This window comes from Armigeres subalbatus, chromosome 2 (genome assembly GCF_024139115.2).
Source record: "Armigeres subalbatus isolate Guangzhou_Male chromosome 2, GZ_Asu_2, whole genome shotgun sequence".
Classification (NCBI taxonomy): domain Eukaryota; kingdom Metazoa; phylum Arthropoda; class Insecta; order Diptera; family Culicidae; genus Armigeres; species Armigeres subalbatus.
This window is the reverse complement of record NC_085140.1, coordinates 31,360,724-31,385,279: the sequence shown is the minus strand read 5'-3', so window position 1 is coordinate 31,385,279 and position 24,556 is coordinate 31,360,724. Positions and strand designations below refer to the sequence as shown.

The window sequence follows — 24,556 nt, the reverse complement described above, 5'->3', positions numbered from 1 at the left end:
GAATCTGGAGGCTAGCACAACCACAAGCACAAATTGGTGTGCAGATTGGTTGTGTTTGTGTTATCTGGGGCTTTCCTCGTCCAGTTCAGCAGCGGTGCGGAAGTGGTTGTGTGCGATGGTGACGAGAAAGTAAAACGCACTGAGTCCCCCAAGAAGCGTTCAGTTTTTGTGAAAATTCAGGAGCAAAACAGTCTCCGAACGTGGCAAAAGTGAGTGAAAAAGTAAAAATAGAGCCCATTGCATCGAGTGTGACTGCAGTTCCAGCGGAAACTAACAGGTTTGATGAGATAAACGCCATTTGAGTTCAGCAAATCCTCAACCCATAGCCCCGGTCATTCATCCGGGGTGGATGACCAAAAGGGCTCGGGCTTTTTTTTCGGATTCGTTAGGGTGGGTGGTTTTGTGGGATTGGCTCAGCTCTGCGGGTTATGAGCAAACAGCAGTGATGCCAGATTTTGATTGAATTTTTTTTTCTAATCCCAAATCTCGCGTAACATTTGAAAAGGGCCTACAGCCAAAACGTAAACATTGAGAAAATGCTGTTCGAAAAAATACATCACAATTTCTATTCCTATTTCCCAGGTTTATGTTATTTTAAGCAGCAAAAACTCCCAAAAGCACATGATAAACACTATCTATCCATCCATAACCTTAATTGCATTGAAAACTTGCAAAAAATTGTCGAAATCGTTAAATAAAATTCTAAGTCTATTTTCAGTTTTTTTCTCCGGAACAGTTCTTCTTGATAAGTCATTCAGCGTTTGCTTGTCATTCATAGACCCTTTGTTCATGGCATTTTTCGAAAGTAAACACAGGATAAGGCTTTTCGGGAAGGGAATTTTTTTCTCTCGGAGGTCGGGCAAACGACGGTTAGGAAAAAAATCCCGTTGTCGGCCCGAAGTTGGAAAAGGATGGTCCCTGACAGAAAAAACGAGTGGCTTGGCGTTTTTTAGGGTGGACCTACAAGTATTTTGAAAATAACACGTTATAGGCCCAATCGAAAATAGTTTTTTTTCTAAGTTATTTAATTGAAGATGCGGAATATTTTTATACTATTAGTAGCTATTAGAGGATACTATCGAAGGTTGTTAAAATTGAATTTGTTTACTTTTCATTGTAGGCCCTAATCAATTGTTAAGCGAGAAATATCAAATTAAATGACATTTTGAAAATAAAAAATTCTGCAAAACATCTCGAGCAACCTAAGATTAGGGTAGAAAAGCCAAAAATGATGAACTGCGAAAAATGAGGTTCAAGCTTTCTTTGACTAATTTAATTCGTTGATTGAAGTAGAATCGGTAGAAACTCATTTTATTGACATGACATGTCAAACAGTTCAATTCTATGACACTGCCCCGAATGTCACTAACCCGAACGCCAGTACCCCGATAGGCTATTGCCCCGAGTAACCCGTTACCCCGAATTTGTCCAAAATTTAAAAGAAAAAACCTGGCTAATCCACCTAGTGGTGTTGGTGCCTTTCTCGTGCAAAAAAAATACTAAAAAAATATTAGTTAGTGCTTTTTAGTGTATTTTGCGCAAAGAAAATAGTATTTTGGCCATTATTTCTGATCCCATAATCCAATCTGGCCAATTTTCAATAGCAAACAATGGGACAGGCTTCTCAGTCGAATGGAACTTCTTCTTCTTCTTCTTCCTATTGGCATTACATCCCCACACTGGGACAGAGCCGCCTCGCAACTTAGTGTTCATTAAGCACTTCCACAGTTATTAACTGCGAGGTTTCTAAGCCAAGGTACCATTTTTGCATTCGTATATATCATGAGGCTAACACGATGATACTTTTATGCCCAGGGAAGAGACAATTTCCAAACCGAAAATTGGCTAGACCGGCACCGGGAATCGAACCCAGCCACCCTCAGCATGGTCTTGCTTTGTAGCCGCGCATCTTACCGCACGGCTAAGGAGGGCCCCAATGGAACTTGTTGCGAGTAATTCGGCCAATGCTAAGTTCCAAAAAGTGTATCTACAAAATTTTGTACACATACACACACACACATACATACATACACACAAACATACATCACCTCAATTCGTCGAGCTGAGTCGATTGGTATATAACACTGTGGGCCTCCGAGCCTTCTATCAAAAGTTTGGTTTTGGAGTGATCATATAGCCTTTACGTATACTTAGTATACGAGAAAGGCAAAAACATGTACTCACTTTCTTGCTCACTTTATTACTTTATTAGATTGCGTTTCAATAATGAAGTTGAAAATAGAAACTAATCAGTCAAAAATAACATTCAAAATAATTAAAGTATGAGTCATTAACTCACCCGTCTTATTCCAGGCTACCGCGTTGTTTAAAAGAAGGAAACATTTACTTTTTCGCCGCATCCCGGTCAAAGGCGTTCCTTTAAAGAAGTTATTTACTCTTCCACATTATTCCGGGCAAATGCGTGCTTTAAAAGAAGGTGTCATCTACTCCCCCACTTTATTTCGGGCAGATGCGTGCATTATTCCGGAGAAGCGGATGCTTTAAAAGAAGGTGTCATTTACTCTTTCGCATTAGTTCGGGCAAATGCGTGTTTTAAAAGGAGGAGGCGTTTACTGTTTCGCATTCGTTCCGTTTGATAGTTTTTCCATATGAAATATGCCAAACGCAACGCAAACGTATCCTATGTGCAGGCTTCTTTATTGTGGGCAAGCACGTGTTTCAAAGGGTGTCATTTACTCTCCCACCTTGATCCGGGCAGATGCGTGCTTTAAAAAAAGGAGAAATTCATTCTTTCGCATTATTCCAGTCAAGCTCGTGCTTTAAAAAAAGGTGTCATTCCTTCTCCCTCCTTTTTTCGGGCAGATGCGTGCTTTAACAGAAGGAGGCATTCACTCCCTCGCATTATTCTGTGTAAGCACGCTTTACAAGAAGGTGACATTTACTCTTCCATCTTATTTCGGGCAAATGCATAATTTGAAAGAAAAAAGTAATTTACTCTCTCGCCTTGTCCCGGGTAAGTGCGTGTATTGTACTTAGCGCATTAACATTAATTGTTGCTGAAGATATTAATATCCGTTCCATAGACAGGACATGCATTAAAGAAAAAGAAATAATTGCTTATACTGAAAGTCATATAACGTTTTCACAAATTTCTCGTGAAGGTCGTGAAATCAGATTTGCTTTCATTCTCTTTGTTGGTCTCTATATAAGCACCGTCTGTGGCAAAGTCTCTAGCATTCACTCTCGCATTATCCACAGCGTTCCCGGATCAAATATTAGGATAATTGTTAGCAGATGCAAAAACAATAATTAAAATTATTGCGTAATATGTGTATATGATTTTCGGGGTAATGGCCTTTCTGGGTAGTTGAGTATTCGGGATAGTGATCATTCGGGGTAGTGACCTTTCGGGGTACTGGCGGACAGACAGACATGTGCTCAGCTCGTCGAGCTTAGTTGATTGGTATATAATACTATGGGTTTCAGAGACTTCTATAAAAAGTTCGTTTTCTGAGTGAAATGATAGCCTTTCGGTACAACTTAGTTGTACGAGAAAGGCAAAAACCATTCGAAATCTACAAAATTTCAGCTAAAGCAAAAATCGCGCCGTTTATTCGCATTGCCGGTACCACGCTGGTTTTTAAGCCGTTTTTTTGTTTAGATTTGTTAGCCCGAGCAGTTCTGCTATGCTGTGTATTGAAAACCTAGTAAGAATATACATTTTCAAATACTTTGAAGCTAGATTTTCTAAATAAACAATATAAAGTGAACGGCCTAAAATGGATGCGACGTTCACTCAAAATAACAATGCAATACCAAATTTTCAAAACAACCTATCTGCTTTTGTAAACAAAGATTTACTACTACATCGTATTTTCTTTAAAAATGACTATTTGACTTCGGATTATTTATTATTTATTCAGACTAAGGCCGAAGTGGCCTGTGCTGTATATAAGAGTCTTCTCCATTCGGCTCGGTCCATGGCTACACGTCGCCAACCACGCAGTCTACGGAGGGTTCGCAAGTCATCTTCCACCTGATCGATCCACCTTGCCCGCTGCGCACCTCGCCTTCTTGTGCCCGTCGGATCGTTGTCGAGAACCATTTTCACCGGGTTACTGTCCGACATTCTGGCTACGTGCCCGGCCCATCGCAGTCGTCCGATTTTCGCGGTGTGAACGATGGATGGTTCTCCCAACAGCTGATGCAATTCGTGGTTCATTCGCCTCCTCCACGTACCGTCCGCCATCTGCACCCCACCATAGATGGTACGCAGCACTTTCCTTTCGAAAACTCCAAGTGCGCGTTGGTCCTCCACGAGCATCGTCCAGGTCTCGTGTCCGTAGAGGACTACCGGTCTAATTAGCGTTTTGTAGATTGTCAGTTTGGTACGGCGGCGAACTCTATTCGATCGGAGCGTCTTGCGGAGTCCAAAGTACGTACGATTTCCAGCCACTATGCGTCTCCGAATTTCTCTCCGAATTTGACTTCGGATAGCATACCTAAACCTACCTACCTGGAATCTGGATACCTAATTGGGTAGAGTCACATTACTCATATGCTTGGCGTATTGTAAAGTTTCCAAACCGAAAATAGCCTAGACCGGCACCGGGAATCGAACCCAGCCACCCTCACCATGGTCTTGCTTTGTGTGGTCTTGCTCTTACCGCACGGCACAGAGATGATAAGTGATAGACTTTTTCATTATCTTTAGGATGCAATCACTGCTGAACGTTCAGGGTACTCAGGTACGAATCCATCGCGTGCAGCAAGTGTGTCCGTGGCCTTCCATGAAGTTACCGGCCTCTATTCGGTTCTCTGTTGAATATTGTTTTCGCTATTTTTTCTTCCAACAATCGCACTCAGTGACCAGCCCACTGAAGCATGTCGTTCTTAATACGATTCACAATATTTTCTTCCTCGTATACTTGATACAGCTTCTAATTCATGCGTCTGTGCCACACTCCATTTTCTAGTTTCCCACCTATTGATCAAGCCTTATTCTGTCTTGAAAAACAGGGAGCTTCTTGATTTGCCACGGTCACCAAGCTTCCACCCTTCACTTATTTTTTCAGGCCGTTTTAGTGGAAGGAGAAAGATCCATTCTTCTGGTATTTCTTGAATAATTTCTCGCATATTGATGCTCTTGATAAATCTGCAAGCTTGATTTTCTTCATAAGATGCGTTCGTCACGCCATCCGTTGTAAGAATTTCGTTTACTTTCTTACGTATGGGTTCTGTACTCCCCGATTGGTCTTCAGTTAGCCTTGCAAGCCAGGGCGTAGGATTCCCAATCTGGAGATGGCGAGATAGATTCTCGGTCCGGTGTAGGATGTTTTCGGGTGGAAAACATTCTCGACTACCTGCGCAGAGTGTATCCATTGTACTTGCCACACAAGATCCATACTCATGCAATGGCGGGCATAGAAAAAGCTATCAATTAATAACTGAAGAAATGCTAATAGTAATAAATTGAAAAGCAGGCCAGGTTCCAGTTGAAATGTAGAGCTATAGAAGAAGAAGGCTTCCCGATTGGTGCAAAGGGCCGACTTGAAAGATCTCCATTTTGAGCGATGTCCAGCTTTACGGTCCGAAATTCAGTTGCTATTGGTCTCTGTTGACGACGATTATAAATGCCTGCAGGCCTGCAGCTGTTGGTTGTTCTCCACTGATACACACCATATTTCACTAGCGTATAACAGCACAGATTTCACGTCACTCGAAATCATGAAGCGGAAATATCCGAGAGGCTAACAAGTTGGGCTCTCACTCTGCAGACCCAAGTTCGATTCCAATGCTCTGCTCCATTTTTTTTTTGTTTTCCAATAAAAATAAGAACTATAAAATACCAGCACGCGTAAATTTAAAGCAACCTATAACTTAATGTTATTTAACACGGAGCAGATTTCTTACATCTACTTGAACGGAAATTTACAGGTTTTGATCGTACTGTGTATCTGCGGGTTACTTAGTATGTAGAGAAAATGCCAATAGAATACTAAGTTGAAAAGCAGACCAAGTTCCTGTTGGAATGTATAGCCATTGAAGAATAAGAATATTATAAAAACGAACTTGAAGAGAAGACGTTCAGTAAATTGCGATAAAAAAAGATATTACACGTGTATTTGTGGAATGGATTTCATGTCGCGCGTAAATGGCGCGGATTTGATTTTAGTCGGCGCTGATTTGGCGCGGGAAATATTTCAGGATCATCGTAACAACCCTGTACTAATTTGCCATGGGATTTCTGGATCAATATTGAATACTTGTGAGCAATGCTGGCTGCCAAAACTTCGCCATAATTTACATGCTAGTTTTATCGCAATTGTCCATGAAAAAATTTTAATTTTTAAGGTGGAAATCGATATAGGTACCAATAATGAGGGGATGTAAAAATGTTTCCAAGCATAATTCGATCTGAAATTTGCTTTCAGGTGATCCATAATGATGATATTAATTGCTAACTTTTTTTACCTTTTTTACAATAATATGTTTTACAAAATTAAAATTTTGATTAGGTTCCAACCCCGATTGTCAGCGTTGGCAAGATTGGAGTTTCCATAATAAGCTCCTCGAAAACCATTTTACCATTTTACCACGCAATCGTGCGATGTTTTTATTTTAATATACATAGTGAAGTTTGCTAAGAAAAGCTAGACGATAAAATTAAATATTTATGATTTTGAGCTACAAAGTTTAGATAAATCTAGACCAACATTTGAAAAGGGCGTAATAGCCAGAAGTTATTCCTTCTGATTCTTCCTCTACATATATAGCTATATAAATAGAAAAGAAATCAGAAGGAATAAATTTTGGCTGTTACGCCCTTTTCAAATGTTGGTCTAGAAATGGTTCGCTTTCAAAGAAGAGCTGGGCTTTGATGAAAATCATATGCATTTTTCGGATGTAAAAAGTTGTTAAGAAATAAAGTGCAGGGTTGTTACGACTACGCGGATTTACAGACTTCGCGCGAATTTGGCGAGGATTTAGTTTTAGGTGAAAATAAACTAAAAAAAATCTGGATGTAATGCATGGAGCTTCCTCTCTATAGCAAAATAATGTTGAGAATAAACTTCACGTTTGAAGTCAAAATTACAAAAAAAATTTCGGACATTTCCAAGTCCTTATCGAATGTCACGCATTACACTTTTGTTCAATCGTTCAACAAGTATTATAAGAGGATGCCCGTCACTTTTGGTCATTAATTGTTGATTCCTAAAAAGCATTTTTTTTATCTCGTCAAATCTTCCCGCCGGGATTTAGTTTCTTCTATTATAGTCAGGGACGGGAACGGTTGACATTTCTCGGGTACTTATTCAAAAGGACGTATGTGATTTTGTAAACAAAGATTGAAACGTCGATTTATCCAATCTGATGGCACTCCCACGCAAACCAACACCACCAACGGGTAGCCGAAGGCTTCCCCTACCTGTCTGTGGCGATGGTTTGCGTGGGAGGGCTATCAGATCGGACAAATCGACGTTTGAATCTTTGTTTACAAAATCACATACGTCCTTTTGAATAAGTACCCGAGATTTCTTTTTATCATTCATTCTGCCACGCAGTCACAGAAAAACAAAACCACGGCAGCCGCAGCTGCAGCCACGACCAAGCAGACGACAGTCAGCACATGATTTTATTATTTTCTCTCCCCATAATTAATGTTTCTGTACGCTCATTTCACGACGTATGACTGTTTTAGGTGGTAAATGATTATTTCATTATTCCTTGGTCGTTTTAGAGACTAGAACTAATGAATTAGTACCAACGGCCAGCATTCTTTCTAGGCTTTGCACCACAGGCAGTTAAACTCGATTTTGTTCTGTTCGCGCTGCGCACGAACCGAAACAAAAAAATCTCATGCAAATGCTGACCGCACCGACGGCTCGACTATCACGCAGCAGCAAGAAAACAGTTTGCCTCATCGAAAAAAAAATGTCACAATGAGGCGTACATTTTTTTTTTTGAAAACTGTTTCGGTTTGTGCGGGGCGTGAAATTTGACCGGATAAAATGTAAACATTCGCATAATCACAGTGTTTTACTGTACATTTCCCAACACTGATTATAGTATTGAAGGTTTTATATCGCTTTTGAATTGATTTTTAGTAGGAATTGATCAAAAAATGTCTTCAGGAATTCCCAAAGCAATTTATTAAGAAATTTCCACATGCGTTTCCAAAGAAATTTGTGTTTCCTCATGAATTCACGTGGCAATTTCCTCGGAAATTCCTGAAGCTATGACAGCAGGAATGACTAAAAATCCGCAGAAATTCCGCTTTGAATTTACGGGAGAATTCCCGGAAGTTCTTGTGTTTTTACCAACGTATTTATGTAAAAGAATCCAAAGCGATTTCAACAGGAATTCATGTATTGTCGTAAAAAATCCTGCGGATTATTCTGGATGAATTCCTCCAGATTGAATTGCTCCACCTCCAGATTGAATTTATGAAAAAGTATTCGAATGAATTTTTGCATAAATTCTCGGAGGATCTAGCGCAGCAATTTCCAGATAAACTTCCACAGGAAACTTGGAGAAAATTTGTGCAGATACCCTTGGAGATTTCCAATGCAATTCAAGTAATATTGACACAGGAGTTCCTGCTACATTTTTCAGTAGAATTTTTGTAAATAACCCTTGGAGAAATTTCTGCAAAAAATCTTGTTGGATTTCGGCATGACAACTTTCTTCAGGAGAGTTTTATGTTTTAGAAAATAGAACATTACCGAAACGTGAGCAAGTAAATATGTTAGATTTTAAATTATTTCTATTAGGATATGAATTCAAATAATTTTTACTCGGAAGTTTTGTTCAAAACGAATTTACATGATCTTTTTACCTTTGTTTAACTGCTTAATTTCGGTTTACTTAGCCTTGCTACTTCTATTAATGAATAAGACCATCTAGAAGGTATTACATGCGATATTATTTTTTCAATTTGATACAAACATGTATGAAGTAGCATAAAATCATATTAAAAAATGAATAATATTGTATAATACGCACTTTAAAAGAAAACGTTCAGAAAATTGTGATAATTGAGGGGGTCAAACGCAAAGGGGTGTAAGTGACAAAAAGTTAGTTTCGAGAAAAACGGGTGCAAAGTTTTTCAATATTTTTTCGCTCCATACAAATTGTATGAAAGCTCAAAAAAATACTAATTTTCTGTGAATTTTTACATTTTTTGTAAACAACGTGCAAAATATATCAACATATTGCCACAAAGCTTGAAAACCAAAGCATTTTTTCATGTGGCCAACTAAATTTTGACCAAAATGTTACTTACACCCCTCTGCTTCTAACCCCCTCAATTGTGATTATGTGACATTATTAAAAAAAATGATATTTCGCGCGTATTGGGCCAAAATTTAGTCTCTGAGTCGCGCGGATTAAATTTCATGCCGCGCGGAAATGGCGCGGATTTGATTTTGGTCCGCGCGGAAAATATTTCAGGATCCTCGGAACAACCTTGAGAGTGGTTGAAGCGCAACATATTTATCTGATCTGCTCCATTGATTGTAATATCAATACATTATCCAGGGAATTTAGCATAAACCGATGACAAATTTATATAGTCTAAGTGAACAAAAAAGCACATCTTTTCGGAAAACTTAGTAAGTGATGATTAAAGAATGAAAATTAACATAAAAATATTAGGGTAAAATGCCCAATAGTGGACCCCCTAGTAGCGAAATTTTGCTCTTCCTGCCATAATGAGTAGAAATTTTCATCATATTAATTTCGCTTGTTATCTAATAACAAGTTCTGCCTCTCCTCTTCACGATACATACATAAAACACTCAAATATACGACGTTATTTGTTGAAATAAATATTTTAAATTCTGACTGAATTCGCCCTATAGTAGACCCCCTGAGGGTCCATAATAGGAAATTGCTTCCCTATAGTCGACACTTCATTTGATTTTCATGTTCCGTTTCGGGACGTTCTGCTTCCCTATTATGGACCCCCCAAAATATTCCTATAATGGACACTCTTGTGTTTATTTTTTACAAAATTGTAAAAAATCATCTAATTTTACTTTCCATGGCATTTGCAATGCACGTAATCAAATCCTAGGACTGTAAGGTAGGTTCTCCCGATGGAATTTCATAGCAAAATGTGTACATTGTGTTGTAATAATGAAAAAATGGCTGGAGGGTCCACTATTGGTTGGGGGTCCACTATTGGGCATTTTACCCTACTCACTGGCAGAGTCAGAGGAGGACATCACTCGTCGCAAGCACGCTGTAGCTCCCAAAGGCAGCGTTCTTAAGCCAAGTGGAGCTCTACCTAATAACAAAAGCTGACGCCGCCAGTAGTCATACTTCACTACTAGCTTAATTCAAAGAGCACAAAAACAAAAAAAATACGCTTTGCTGTTAATTGAATGCATTTACAGATGACAAAATTATTAACATAGTTTTGGCCACGCTTTTACACTGCGTACTCTTATGTGCGGTGGATGTATCCTACTCCGACGAGGAGTCCCCCGTCGGCAGGAGCTCCGCCGATACCGACGACCCGCATCCGTGGAAAGCTATTACATTACCAGCACTATTTTTTCACCTGGTCAACATATTCAAAGACCAGCTCAAGTCCTAAGGACTTTCTCACTTCAACGGGTGACCGGACGAGTACCGAAATCGGTCCAAAGATTCCGGATTGAAACCTGGGGATACCAGTGATTTTTTTCTATTTTGCTCCATATTCAAACTAGAATAGTGGTCAAAAATTGGGAATGAAACAGAATAACTACTGATTTCACTCTTAGTAGAACCAAATTAAAGCCGAGTTTGTCCCGATGGCACTCTGTGTTCTCCAAAGTTCGGCGAACGGACTTCATTCAGTCCTAAGATCTCTAGCTTCATGTGATGTGCCTCATTGGCGAGTCATTCCAATTTACCCTGCTGAGCGGGCTAGTGTTAAAAAGTCCCATGTTTCAGTTTGTGTCCGTTGTTTCGTGCTAAGAAATAAATAAAATCAGTTCGTATTTTGTTTCTTTGTCAGATTCTAAAACAAATTGATGTTCTATTTACTACGCTCATTAACTACGCATCACAGCGATATGTGACCTAGGTAGAAAAGCTACAAATATTTTTCTGGTTTTTTATACCCTCATTGCATTTTGCAACTTTAAACAATAAATGAGATCTGATTACAGCTCCATACTAAACTCGAGCGATTTACTACAAATTTCTTTATGACTGCTCTCCACCTAGAGTGTACAAAAGTAACATTCATAACTTTTTTTCCAAGGGAATATCACGACAAATTAAAGTTATTTGCCTAATTTCAGGTTATTATCCATCAGTGGCGTCGCGTAACCTCACTTTTTACCTGTGCACTGACCCAAAAAGTGAAATTTTTGATATTTTGACAGCCCAAATGGAAAAGAAAATTATCAGAGTCGTTAATACTAATCAATATCTAGTTGTTCTAGGCATTTCCGCACACCAATTCCTTAAATTTAAACTCAGTGCACAGGTAGATTGAGGTTAGGGAAACGCCACTGTTATCCATATTGTGAGCAAAAATGTTGAAAGGAAAAATTAAATATGTATAATGTATTTGTGTGTAATTAATTTTATTGCAATTTACATAATAAATCTTGATATTTTCAGCCATAAAGCCAACAGTTCAAATATTTCACTGGTTTCCCGTGCGAAAATAGTGATATTCAGAAGAAATTTCGAGAAATTATTTTGTTCAAGAAGGCGAGCGTTACAATGCGTTACGCTTAAAAGTAAAATTAATTAAATAATAATATTAAATAATATTATTTACAATTTAATAATAATAATGATATTAATTAATTATTAATAATAATAATTTATAATAAATAATAATATTAATAATATTAATTTTTAGTATTATTTAAAGATTAATTAAATATTAAAAATTAAAAACACTCAGAACGCACACAACAAGTTTTTGTCGAAATTGTGAATTTAAAACGCAGGAATCTTCTCATTGATCGTTGCGGATCGAAAGATAAGACTTTGCTTTGGCTCAATTGACCAGGAGAAATTAGAAATTCTACTTTGAAGAGACTAAATTGGGGGTGTCCAAAATATGTTGCACTGTCCAAAACGAAAAATATTTTGATTTCAGAAAGTTACAATTCTCAGTGATTTAAAAACACTTGATGCCAATTTTAAATCTCTACACTAGGGTGGCTCAAAAAACACTTTTTCAAATTTTTTGATGGGCCGCCCTCTTATTCGGTTCTATTTGGTGCCCTGATGCTCTGGACAAAATTTCAGCCAAATCGGTCAACGTTTGGGCGGTGCTAAACTCATTGGAAGTTTATATGGAAAAATGTATGCAGAAACATTCCAAAACAGTGATTTGCAGTTGGACGGCACAATTTACGATCAAGAACCATGATACTCATTCAGTTCTTGTAGAATTAAATACAGAATGTTATGCTGAAAACCGCGAGAAGATTAGGGTTTATTAGGCAAAGATATTAGCATTTTACTGGAGTGTAGTAGGGGTGAATTTATTTCTTTTCAAAGGTAAAATAAACGAAATTTGCTCAAAACCCACTTCAGAGAAATGCTAATAACTTAGCCGGGCAAACTCTAATCTTCTCGCGGTTTTCTGCATAACATTCTGTATTAAATTCTCCAAGATCTGTATGAGTATCATAGTTCTTCATCGTAAGTTCTGCCGTCCAACTGCAATTCACTGTTTTTGGATGTTTCTGCATACATTTTTCCATATAAACTTCCAACGAGTTTAGCACCACCCAAACGTTGACCGATTTGGCTGAAATTTTGTCCAGAGCATCAGGGCATCAAATAGAACCGAATAAGAGGGCGGCCCATCAAAAAAATTGAAAAAAGTTTTTCCCATACTAATTTGAGCCACCCTACTCTACACCCAGGTTTTTTTTTACACGGTTGGAATTCAATAATTTCTCGGTTAATCTAAACTTTCACAGCTTTTTAAATACCCCCTGAATTTTCTTTGATATTTTGTGAATTTTTTCGTGGGGTTAACTCATTTTTTCATTGACGCTGAAGGTCTTAAACGACTAAAACCAAACCTGGGTGTATTTCATAAATGAGACTTACATCTATGAAATGGTGTGATTTACATATAAGTATATACTGTACCCTTTGATCAACCGCCGGTCGTCATTGTCCCTGAAAAATAAGCTTGCTGTCTACAAGCAAATCATCCTCCCTGTGATCGAATATGGCATGCCAGTCTGGGACATCCGAGGTCCACCGTCTGGCCGGAATAAAAACCTTACATGAACGCTTTGGTGAGTGTAAAGAAAAGTTAGCTTGCATTCGGATCAGGCTCCAATTAGAGCGCTAGTTCCAATCTAGGTTATCAAATTTTTATTGTAAATATTAGTGTACATAGTAGTTAGGTTATCAAATTTTAAAAAACACACTAGCGCCTCCTGAAGGCCGTCATGATACATTATATTTTAAAAATTAGGTAAAAACATAAAAATAATAGTAATAATAATAATTAAAATTGAAGTTGGAGGGCCAAGCCGGCCGATCACTGTACATGTTTAAAAACAATTGTAGAACAAAAAATGTTTAAATAAAGAAGAATTTTACTACTACTACATATAAGTAGATCTCGGTAAGCACTTCCTCTAGGGGTCCAAAATAGTAGTCGTTGCTGTATATGCGTTTGTACTACAGTCGGGATTCGCTGGTTGGGATCTTAATACTTGGGTCACTTTTTAGTTGGGCCTCCGCTGGTTGGGCCATGGTCCAACTAAAAGGCAACCGAACGTCAAAATTCAATGTAAACACGAAAAATGGGATTGGGCGTCACTGGACATCATTTGTGATGTTCAAGTCAAAATACACGTGTTCTAATGGCTGTCAGTTGGGGATCAGTACAAAAGGCCGAATCACAAAAGGCCGAACCACAGAAGGCCGAATCACAAAAGGCCGAAAATGTTCTAGCATACCACAAAAGGCCGAAAACCCAGAAGGCCGAACCACGAAAGGCCGAATGATACAAAAGGCCGAATCTCAAAAGGCCGAATAACACAAAAGGCCGAATCATTGCAAAAAGTTTCAATCTTTCAATTAAGAGAACTTGGAATATTGACAAATTTACGTTTACTTATATTATGCTGCCCTATTAAGAAAAACTTGTCCACGTGTTTTGCAACTACTAGCAGCGATCTTAATCAATCTTATTCAGTTGAGGTATTTAACGTCAGTTCAACGTCGAAGCTCAATCTTTCAATTGAAAGAAGTTGTATAACGGTGTTTACAGAGTCTATTTGATTCCTTATATATTGCATAATAGATCAATCTTCATTGCAGTAATGAAAGTATGAACATACGGATAAATATTATCACTTTAAAGTAACGGAGTAATCCAAGAGCTCTCTTTTTTCTTCCTTTGCTGACGTAGTAATCATTATCAGTAGTATTGGGAAAAGTTAAATTCCCAAATCTAATGCAAGAGCCCGAGTTAAATTCCACCGGATTCATGGCTCACAGAATCGAATTGCCGATTTGCATCAATGTAGGAGTTGTGCGCTTCATGATGCATGGTTGAGCATTGTGCTAATGATGCGCACTACTCATGATCTAATTGCGACATCAGAAGCTAAACAAAATAGACTTTTTTCAATTATTATGCTTTTGACCAAAAGCTGTATAACTTGTAGTAACGCGGTGTTCCTCAATGCATATCATTTTCTCCCAATTTAAAAGAAACTGACTTCAAAAGACTTCACTGAGAAATCACAAAATAATCCGCATATTCTAAATTATATTAAGTATTTGAATAAAAAAAAGTCTGAATAAAATCGGCAGACCAACAAAGTGGACCGGAGCGAGCGCGCGCGCTCCGGTCCACTTTGTTGGTCTGCCGATTTTATTCGGCCTTTTGTGGTTTCGGCCTTTTGTGATTCGGCCTTATGTGATTTCGGCCTTTTGTGCATTCGGCCTTTTCTGCTTTCGGCCTTTTGTAATTCGGTCATTCGTGATTCGGCCTTTTGTGATTCGGCCTTTCGTAGTAGACCCGTCAGTTGACCCAACTAAAAAACCGAATTCGTTAGTTGGGCCGAGGTCGTGGCCCAACCAGCGAATCGCGACTGTATAAACACTATAAGTTCCATAAACGAGCGCAGGCCCGGTTGGGTCTTTTCGATTAAGTGTGTTTTTCCACTTTTTCACAGTGTACCACGCGAATTTGACGTCACACGCTTCGTTGCTCGGATTGCAATTGTGACGTCATGCTCGTTTGGATACACTAATTGACAGTTCGTTTGGTTACACTCGCCTTCGCCTCAGCTCGTCTATGGAACCTACTACTACTTATATGTATCTACTTATATGTATCAAATGGTACGTTTGATATGGGCGGAAATCACACCATTTCATAGATGTAATTCTCATTTATGAAATAGAGATTTAAAATTGGCATCAAGCGTTCATAAATCGCTGAGAATTGTAACTTTCTGCAATCAAAATATTTTTCGTTTTGGACAGGGCAACATATTTTGGACCCCCAAATGTACATATTTTGGACAACCCCCATTTAGTCTCTTCAAAGTAGAATTTCTAATTTCTCTTGGTCAATTGAGCCAAAGGAAATCGGTGATGTATACTTTTAAGCGTAACGCATTGTAACGCTCGCCTTCTTGAACAAAATATTTTCTCGAAATTCCATCTGAATATCACTATTATGATTCCAGTTGAAAACCGAATTTCGAACTCGCGAAAATTAATTTTATTCGCGTTCAACTTATAGCGCATCATTGCGCAACTAGTGTACATTGTTCGCAACCAGATGCGCTATACAGCGCACCAGATGCGCAGTAATGAAACTTGCGACTAATAGGCGAAAAATTGATTGTCGTGAGTTCAAAAATTCGGTTTTGAGCTGCACACATAATATTTTCGCACGGGAAACCAGTGAAACAGATGCAGAACAATATTATTTTCCTGAAGCCATCGGCAGCGGCATTGTTTTTAGGTCAGAGATTAAGAAAGTGTCGCCAGAAGGGTCTAAAATGTGTAGGGGTCCAAATCAAGTTGGTTATCCTATTGGAATACCCTCTATGAACTGCTAGCATAACATTGCATCGAATATTCCATTCGATGTTGCTTGCAATATTGCTCGAACGCAAGCGCCACATATTGGAAATCGTGTTCATATTCGACTGATGATGTCCTATTTATCGAACTGGATCAATTTTTATATTACGTTATATTTTATATTGTTTTCTTAGAAAAAATCTGTTATACATATTATCGTATATATGATAAAAGCAAAAACATGTAATGTATTGTTAGAAGCAATAAGAAATATGTTTTCTTTTTCCTTCTTTTCCCAGGTTATTCTATCAATGCTGTCAACACTGTCGGCGAGTAATAGACCAATGCAAGATCTTGATCTAACCTCACTTATTTGACAGTTCACAGAGCTTGTTTACAAGGTGTTAGAAGAAAAATCGATGAGGAGAAAATTAAAATTCATATTTTTAGTTTAAAATTGCTGCGATCCGAATATTTCAATGATATTCTTTGCATTCAGCATGAAATCAATCGCAAAGGACATCTACATGCGAATAAAATGACGAAACAATTTTATCGGAAGCATCGCCAGAGGCTAAGTCCCGGTGAAAAAGCTCTGTGAACTGTCAACCTACGTCATCATGCACTGGTCTATGGGTAGCACTTTATTCAACAACACAAACATCATTATCATCAGCATTTGAAAACGGGTTCACTGCTTTTTTCATGTGTGTGTTTAGAGTGGTCATCGATACATGAATCGGCGAAAGCAGTAGTAATAGTAGTAGTAACAGTATTCGTATATGTTTATGTGCGTTTCTATGTGCATTTGACTGCTCTGCATACGAGCGCAGAACACTGTACATACCGCGAGGAACAAGAGCAGAGTCAGACACAGAAAAGATGGCCGATCTGGACGCAGTGAATCTCGGTCTGGACGAAACAGAACGGGATATTGCGGAAGCACTGGAGAATAGTTACGATACAAGAAGTGAAGCGTCACATGCAAGTTCCGATAGTACCACTACGAATCCTAGCATCAGTGAGGTAAGCTCAGATTCCTCGGATGAGGATGATGACGAAGAAGACGATGAGAATACCGAGCGGAGAAATTCTGCTGGTAAAAAACAGCAAAAGAAGAAAGCCAAGAAGAAGGAAGAGAAAGAATCCAAGAAAGATGGGGAAAAAGATGGCGGAAGTAGCGGTGCCACTGCTTCCGCGAATAACAGTACTAAGAAGGAGCGGAAATCTCGCAGCCGAAGTCCCCAAGTGGTGGCCACAATGGCCGCTACTACGGAAAATAAGCGTCGAACGAAAAACAGCTCCGTGAAAAACTCCGTCAAGTCGTATGACTATATCACGAAAATTAACTATCTTTTCCGGGAGACTCGCTTCTTCCTAATCAAATCCAATAATACGGAAAATGTAACTATTTCCAAGACGAAGGGCGTATGGTCCACTTTACCTCCGAACGAAGCCAACTTGAATCAAGCATTCAGAGAGAGTCGGAATGTTATTCTTGTGTTTTCAGTAAAAGAGAGTGGTAAATTTGCAGGATTTGCTCGCATGGCTGCTGAAGCTCGTCGGGATCTTCCAGCAGTAGAGTGGGTACTTCCACCAGGAATGTCGTCAAAGGCTCTTGGAGGTGTAATCAAAATTGATTGGGTGTGCAAAAAAGAGCTCCCCTTCACAAGCACAACCCATTTATATAATCCTTGGAATGAAAACAAACCAGTCAAAATAGGCCGCGACGGACAAGAAATTGAACCAAAAGTGGCTGAAGAGTTATGTAGGTTGTTCCCGGAAGATACAGCTGTAGAGATGACACCGATTCTGAAGAAATCTAAGGAAGCTTCGAAATTGATGAAAGAGAAGGCAGCATCAAAATCGTTCAGGCGTCCGCCGAACTTTTCCCGTCCAACCAGTACTATGATGCGAGGTGGCCGAGGTGGGGGTGGCGGTGGTCCGATTCGCGGTGGACGAAGAAAGATTTTCCCAGGAAAAGGGCGTCCAGCAATGTTTCCTCCGTATCGTAAGGATATGAGACGTGCACACGGCCCTCGTATGCCTCCGGGAGCGGCGGCAGCAGCAGCGGCTGCCAGTGCGGCGAGTTTCCATGGTTGGGAGCGATACAGCAGTACCGCTGCTGCCGAAGCCTACGTTGCTGATTATATGCGAAATATGCAACATCAGCTACCTCCTATGCCGTACGCTCCACCTCCTGGTTTCCCAGGTATTCCAATGCCGTATGAAGGATTACCACCTCCACCACGATACTACGAAGGGTTACCCATTCCAGAGTATCCTCTACCGCCGGGTGCTATTCCCGGAAGCGTAACTGGAGCGGCTGGAGTTCCACCTCCTCGTGGTGGCCCTTACGACAAATATGAAGAATTCATGTGGAAGCCACCACCTGGAGGTGCTCCAGGAACCGCACCAATACCCACATCCACTGCAAGCAGTACCAGCTTGCCCTCGATGAAGGGTCCACCACCGCCACTTCCGAATTATCATGTCCCACCGCCATCGATGCCACCAGTGGCTGGCGGAAGCGGTGCTCCGTCCCATGGACGCAAAAACGATCGAGGTGGCGATGATAACCGCAGTCAGAGAGATAGAGACCGGAACCATCGGAACGATCGCAATCACCGTGGCGGTAGAGGCTACAATAATAGAGATCGGCGATGATTTGGAGGTGAGTTGATTCAATAGCTACTTACCAGACTCTTATTTTTTACAGATGCTTCTATATATATGTCAATTGAAATCTCCTACAAATGGATCATATTGTTCGAAATTTACGGAAGGAATTATAATTGGAATAATCATGGAGATGTGTGTAGATGTCAGACAATAACACATATTCACTCCACTCATTGGGGATGTGCTCAAAACAATACGTGTGAAAGAGTTGGCTTTAAAAATAGATTGTGAGTGTGACACCATGCGCCTAAAGTTGATAATTTGGTTTCATCAGTACCCGCTAAGTTGTGGAGAACGACGGAGGTCCTTCAGAAGATAATTAATAAGGAAACCATCTGTCTAGCGTACTATGATCGTGGGATCAAACTCCACCGAAGGACATATTGTGCATGTGCACTTCGAGTTTTCAAACATTGTTATCATTGAGATGTTACGCAGAAGTAGTTTTGAGAGCGAGCGAAGGGCAAATTGACGTTTCTTGATGGGATTATCAAATCTAAACTCTCGACCAATACACTGCCGCGATTCGCATAAGAGTCCCATGTCGATTTTTGACGATTTTGATTTTATTTCAGAATTAAGCTTGAAATGAACTCATCTTTAAGAAAAACTGATAAAATATTAGGCTTTGTTCTAGAAATTTGAAAATCAAAACCCACTTGTGTTGTCCCATCTTGCTATTTATTCGCATAACAGTCACATTCTAGATTTCGATACACCCTCGTACAAAACATCAATGTAATTATGGTCCATTTAATAGTTCCATAGCAATGTATACAGATAAACAATATCATGTCAAATTTTCAGAAAGATTGCTGGTTTTATCGATTTATTAGAATTTTTTTATTTTCTCCATGTAAAACGAGTTTGAAAAGTTCAACAGCATATTTCTCAAGTTGAAGAAAACTGACATGGGACGCTTATGCGAATAGGGGCAGTACATGCTGTTGACAATGCCGTTACTTGGCTTCGTCAACGGAATCCTTGCGTTTTTTTTTATTATTTCACGCATTCTGCAACGCAGCAAAGCTGAAATATTACAAATGAAAGTTGTGCGTTGCTTCCGTATTGAGTGGTGTGCCCTTGAAAACGCGAGTACTTTTAAATTTGGATTCCGTGATGATTGTCCTTAAGTTGGTTATGACGAAACGACTAATCACAATAACTCTGAACTGTGCAAATACAGGCCAGTTGAATGGATGCCTACGACATTGAATGAAGTGCGTAAAATTTATTCATCCATTGAAATTCGCTTTTTACACGGATGGATTTCATTTATTTGTTGGTCAACCTCAATTTCAACAACAAATTTTCAAAAGCTATTTAATTTTTCTTCGGTTTTTGTGGGATCCAAACGATATTTTATTTATATTTTGGGATTCAAACGATATTTGTCGGCAGTGATCCAGGACTAAGCGAGTCCCGAAGGTTAAACAAACTCATGAAAAGCAACCCCAAATGTATGAACAAATCATAACGTCGTCCATTTTGAAGATAAAATAGTCCCCAAGCTTCTTCTTTCAATAGAAATTTGGTAGAATACACAAACGTTTAAATAATATCGTCATCATAAATTGCTCTCCGCTCGCTTTCTAATCTAATCTGAACTGTAATCTCCAATAATGGACCCTCCAGTGATAATTACAATACAACATCATAATATAAACGTTCTAAATGTATTCTATCGAAAGAATCTAACTTAGATAGGGGTTGTCCACAAAGTACGTCACGCCTCTAGGGGGGAGAGGGGGTTCTGAGCAGCGTGACGATCCATACAAAATTTTTAGGAGTTTGTTACATAAAACGTGACGAAGGGGGGAGGGGGGGTTGAAAATCGCCAATTTTTGCGTGACGTACTTTATGGATCTTCCCTAACGATATGCCTACATGCATTTGGAAAACCTTGTAATGAAAAAACAAATATTTTTACATTCTTTTATAGGAATATTTTGGAGGGTTCACAATAGGAAAAAAGAACTTCCTTAAACGGGACATCAATAGAGAGTGGACTATTATAAGAAAGCAATTTCCTATTATAGAAACACGGGGGGTTAGACTTTCAAATGTTGAGGAAATGTATATCGCGAATGTATAGAGAATAAAAAGTGTAGATTCAATAATTCCTCTTTTAATGCTGCCTGTTGACACCGTGGCACCGCCCCGTATGTCGCAGTCGGATGATACAATTTATAAATACAGAAAGAGAACAAAAACTTCTGCTAGCTTTCTACTTTTTAACAAGCACCTAATTGATTTATTTTGTTTCTCATTCTACAGCATCATCTACATCCAAATGGAATACATCCATTATAAATCGCTAAGCTTCTTCCCGATCCTTAATATGAGGTTCTGCTTGGCGACAATTCATCGATAGAACTACCACACGCAATTAAAGTTTTGTTTTCTGACGCTAACGGGGCAACAGAACCAACTGCATGAATCTTTATCATCGTTAACTGGTATTGGATAATATTCGCACGCTGGGAGCTTGCAGAGAAACTTCGTACAATCTCAACGGGACCTTTTGGAGTGCACCGGACAAAGTACGAAAAGACACCCCGTGCTGATTATTATGGTTCAGTGATATCATCGATCTCTCTGGTGGCGTTTTGCTTATTAGTGGAACGGAAGAAGACAGTGCTTTTCAGTGTTTGCCTTTTGCTAACCCATCCCATTTGAAAACGACAGTGAAAATACCGAAACATCATTTCAATCTCTTCCGGATATGCTAACGCAATGTTCGACGGTTCCTCTTAACAAACTTCGGCTTTGAATATAGTGCGGTTCGGTTGCCGAAGAAAATAAGTGATTGTTCTATACGTTATGGATTTTGTTGGAAGAAGAAAAGAAGAACGATAATTTATATATAAAAAAGTTTGGGAAGAACTTTCCTGTTACATCTAAAAGTTACAAAAAAGTATTCTCACGTCAATATGAAGAAAGCTAAGCAAACATCCTTGTGATTGTCTGTCGACGGTAAAGCGGAAGTAGCATGGACAAAGTGCTAAACATGGATCTCGATCAATTCCGTGGTAATAAGAAGAAAGTGTGTTTACAGACAATCTGAAGATACAAAAGAAAAATACATAAAATAGTTGTGTAATTGTGTTTAGAAAGTTTAAAATAGCAAACAATGCTACAATTATAACTACTGCTAGTATGCTACTAAGATATTTACCCTAAAATACGCAACCAATACATAACAAATATGTATCGACAGGCAAAGCAAACACAAATGAAATTTAAATTATGAACTTTTACTAGTAATCCAATAAAGGTTAAATAACAACCCAACCGAGTGAGATGAACTTTTTCCCAAACTTACCAGTGTTATACCAAAGAAACGGTGCTGCTTCGAACAGTAGCCACGAACTGTTCGCCAAATAAAACGGAAAGCTTTTGGTGTGAAATGTGGTGGTTTTTACATGCTCATACAAAAAAAAAACAAGCATGGAATGGACTGGGTAATAACGAAACCTGTGTGATATCAAATTCCAATGGGACTTAACGAATCCAACATTCCCAATTCCCCTCGGGTGAGACTGACCTGATGGATGACAATGCCTTCAAGAGGATACCTTTCGAATGATGGAAGAGAAAATGTGATACAGCCTCGACAAGGCTACTCAAGTGTGGTGATATTTTATGGACTTAACTATACGAAATTCAACTGTTCAAATGGGACTGATTTTTATAAAATCGCAGCAAAATGTGTTCTTTCCACATGTGACATCGATAACGCCCAAATCAAGAGACTGCATATTTTTAAAGCCTTATGCAAATGCTACTCATAGTGAGCGGGCAGGAGCAAAGACGTTTATTTGGATTCCATGAATCCGCGTTTCAGCTTTCTTCCATCTTCAAAAAATCGTAGGTGCTTTTTACGAGCATCGCAACTGGATTGAAACTGTGCAAGAGTAATGCAACATAAAGTGTATGGGATCGCACGTCTTAAACTCATCGGAAAGCAGAAAGACGTGACGCGTCTAGTGAGCGGTAGTAAAGGAAGCAGTCGGAGCCATCCAGCTCCGATGGCTAGTTGATTACTACCGATGACAGCGGTTCCAGCTTGTTTCAAATAAACAACAAAATCGACCATATCATATGAAAGCTATTTATTATGTTATTTAAAGATAGTGGTTCCTTAAAAGTATTTTTATAATACAGATTTATCATGTTTGTATTTCTATTTTGTCTAGTCAATCTTTTTGTTTGTTTGTGCTACGTGTTTCACACTCGAAAAACGTTACATTTTACATGGAAACAATTTGTATTATTCATAAAAAAAGATAACTGTTTCAAGGGTTAAGACTCAATGGATGCCCTCAAACAACCAAAATATCCGAAAATGTTTCCCGAACTAAAAGAAAACTGCAAAAGGGTACCTTGGTATTCAGAGAAAATGAATTCTCATTTCATTATATCCACCACCAACTTGCTGTTATTCTAATATATGTAACCCTACACCCTACACACCCTTGACTTAACCTAGGAATCCATACGTTACGTGTGAGAGAAAAGCTCGGATACAGAATGTAAGACAAAAATTTTCAAATTTGAAAGCGTCAATATTAGGCAAGATTTCAAACGTTATTATGTAGCTCCTTTATCGTTTGATGGAGTCGAAAACTCTTCAGCTTTTTCCAAATTCATTGAAACTATTGATTACCAACGTTAGGATATTAAAAATTTTAATTATTTTTCTTTATGCTTCCACTACATAGCGCGATTCAACCATTGATAGGAAAATCGGTTCTATCTATGATTGAATTGCGTATGAGCGTGGTTCAACAGTGCTGCCCTATGGTAGAATGGGGCAAGATGGGTCGCCTAAGGCGAACCCTGAATGGTTCCAAACAGAAACATTTTAATTCAACTTTTAACGTGGATCTATAAAAATTGTTCATAATCTGTAAGCCAGGGGTATGTAATTACAAAAATTCAATTTTTTATTTTATTTTGGGTCTTTAAAGTAGAAGTCTATTTTTCTGTAAATCAAAAATGCCGGGGTAAGATGGGTCAAATAGCGGGGCAAGATGGGTCACCTTCAAATTCTGCAATATTATGATATGGAAATGCTAATATCATCTTCCAAACTTAGACGCACATGTTCATGAGAGAATTAGAGGCGAAAGTATAGAATTGATAGTTCCGTTAGGATACGGCAGACATGAAGAATGTTTTTATAGAAGTCGATTTGAAAGTGAGCGGAGGGCAATATTTGTGATGGCACATGTCACACGATATTGCCCTCCGCTCGCTTTCAAATCGACTTCTATAAAAACATTCTTCATGCCTGCCGTATCCTAACGGAACTATCAATTCTATACTTTTGCCTCTAATTCTATCATGAACATGTGCGTCTAAGTTTGGAAGATGATATTAGCATTTCCATATCATTGTAAATCGTTTAACTTCACGTAGAAGTAACACACACAAAATCATTAATTTAATCTGCAATATTGTTTTTATTTCCAATATTGAACTATACACAGATAGATAGCTTTATTGCCAATAATTTTATTGAATTAAAAAGGATGTTTAAGCTTTGGATGCAAAAGGGGGGTTATAGCCCCACCTTGGATAAAATAAGCCCCCCCCCCCCCAAGAATTGTGGTCACTTTGCAATTATATTGCTCATATCTACCTCTCTGGTCACATGAAGGCGTAACTGTAAGCAATGGATTTTCTCCATCATCTCTCTACGAGCTAGTTGAATCTATTTCAAGGACGTAGCCAGAGGGGGGCAGGGGGGAGGCGTCACCCCCCTAAATGGTGATAAGATTGAACGGGAACTGGAATGCATTCCCTTAACATGTGCACTTTACAATCCAAATAGGTGGTTGAAATTCAAAAGATTCCCAAAAACTTATTAGGG

The 24,556-nt window shown here is 38.9% G+C and overlaps 1 protein-coding gene across 2 annotated transcripts; it reads left to right on the top strand.

The window, feature by feature from the left end:
* Positions 1-92: 92 nt before the first annotated feature.
* LOC134218417 (YTH domain-containing protein 1) lies at positions 93-21,972 on the top strand. Of its 2 annotated transcripts, XM_062697382.1 has the most exons (3): positions 93-277; positions 16,716-18,670; positions 20,956-21,972. In XM_062697382.1, the coding sequence occupies exon 2, from the start codon at positions 16,879-16,881 to the stop codon at positions 18,661-18,663; it is 1,785 nt and encodes a 594-aa protein (XP_062553366.1). In that variant the 5' UTR covers positions 93-277; positions 16,716-16,878; the 3' UTR covers positions 18,664-18,670; positions 20,956-21,972. The 2 variants fall into 2 exon arrangements, with proteins under 2 accessions (XP_062553366.1, XP_062553367.1); XM_062697383.1 differs by lacking the exon at positions 93-277 and having other exon boundaries at positions 16,631-18,670.
* Positions 21,973-24,556: the final 2,584 nt, after the last annotated feature.

Coding starts and splice junctions, on each gene's coding strand:
- LOC134218417 (XM_062697382.1), top strand. CDS start 16,879: ATGGCCGATCTGGACGCAGTGAATCTCGGTCTGGACGAAACAGAACGG.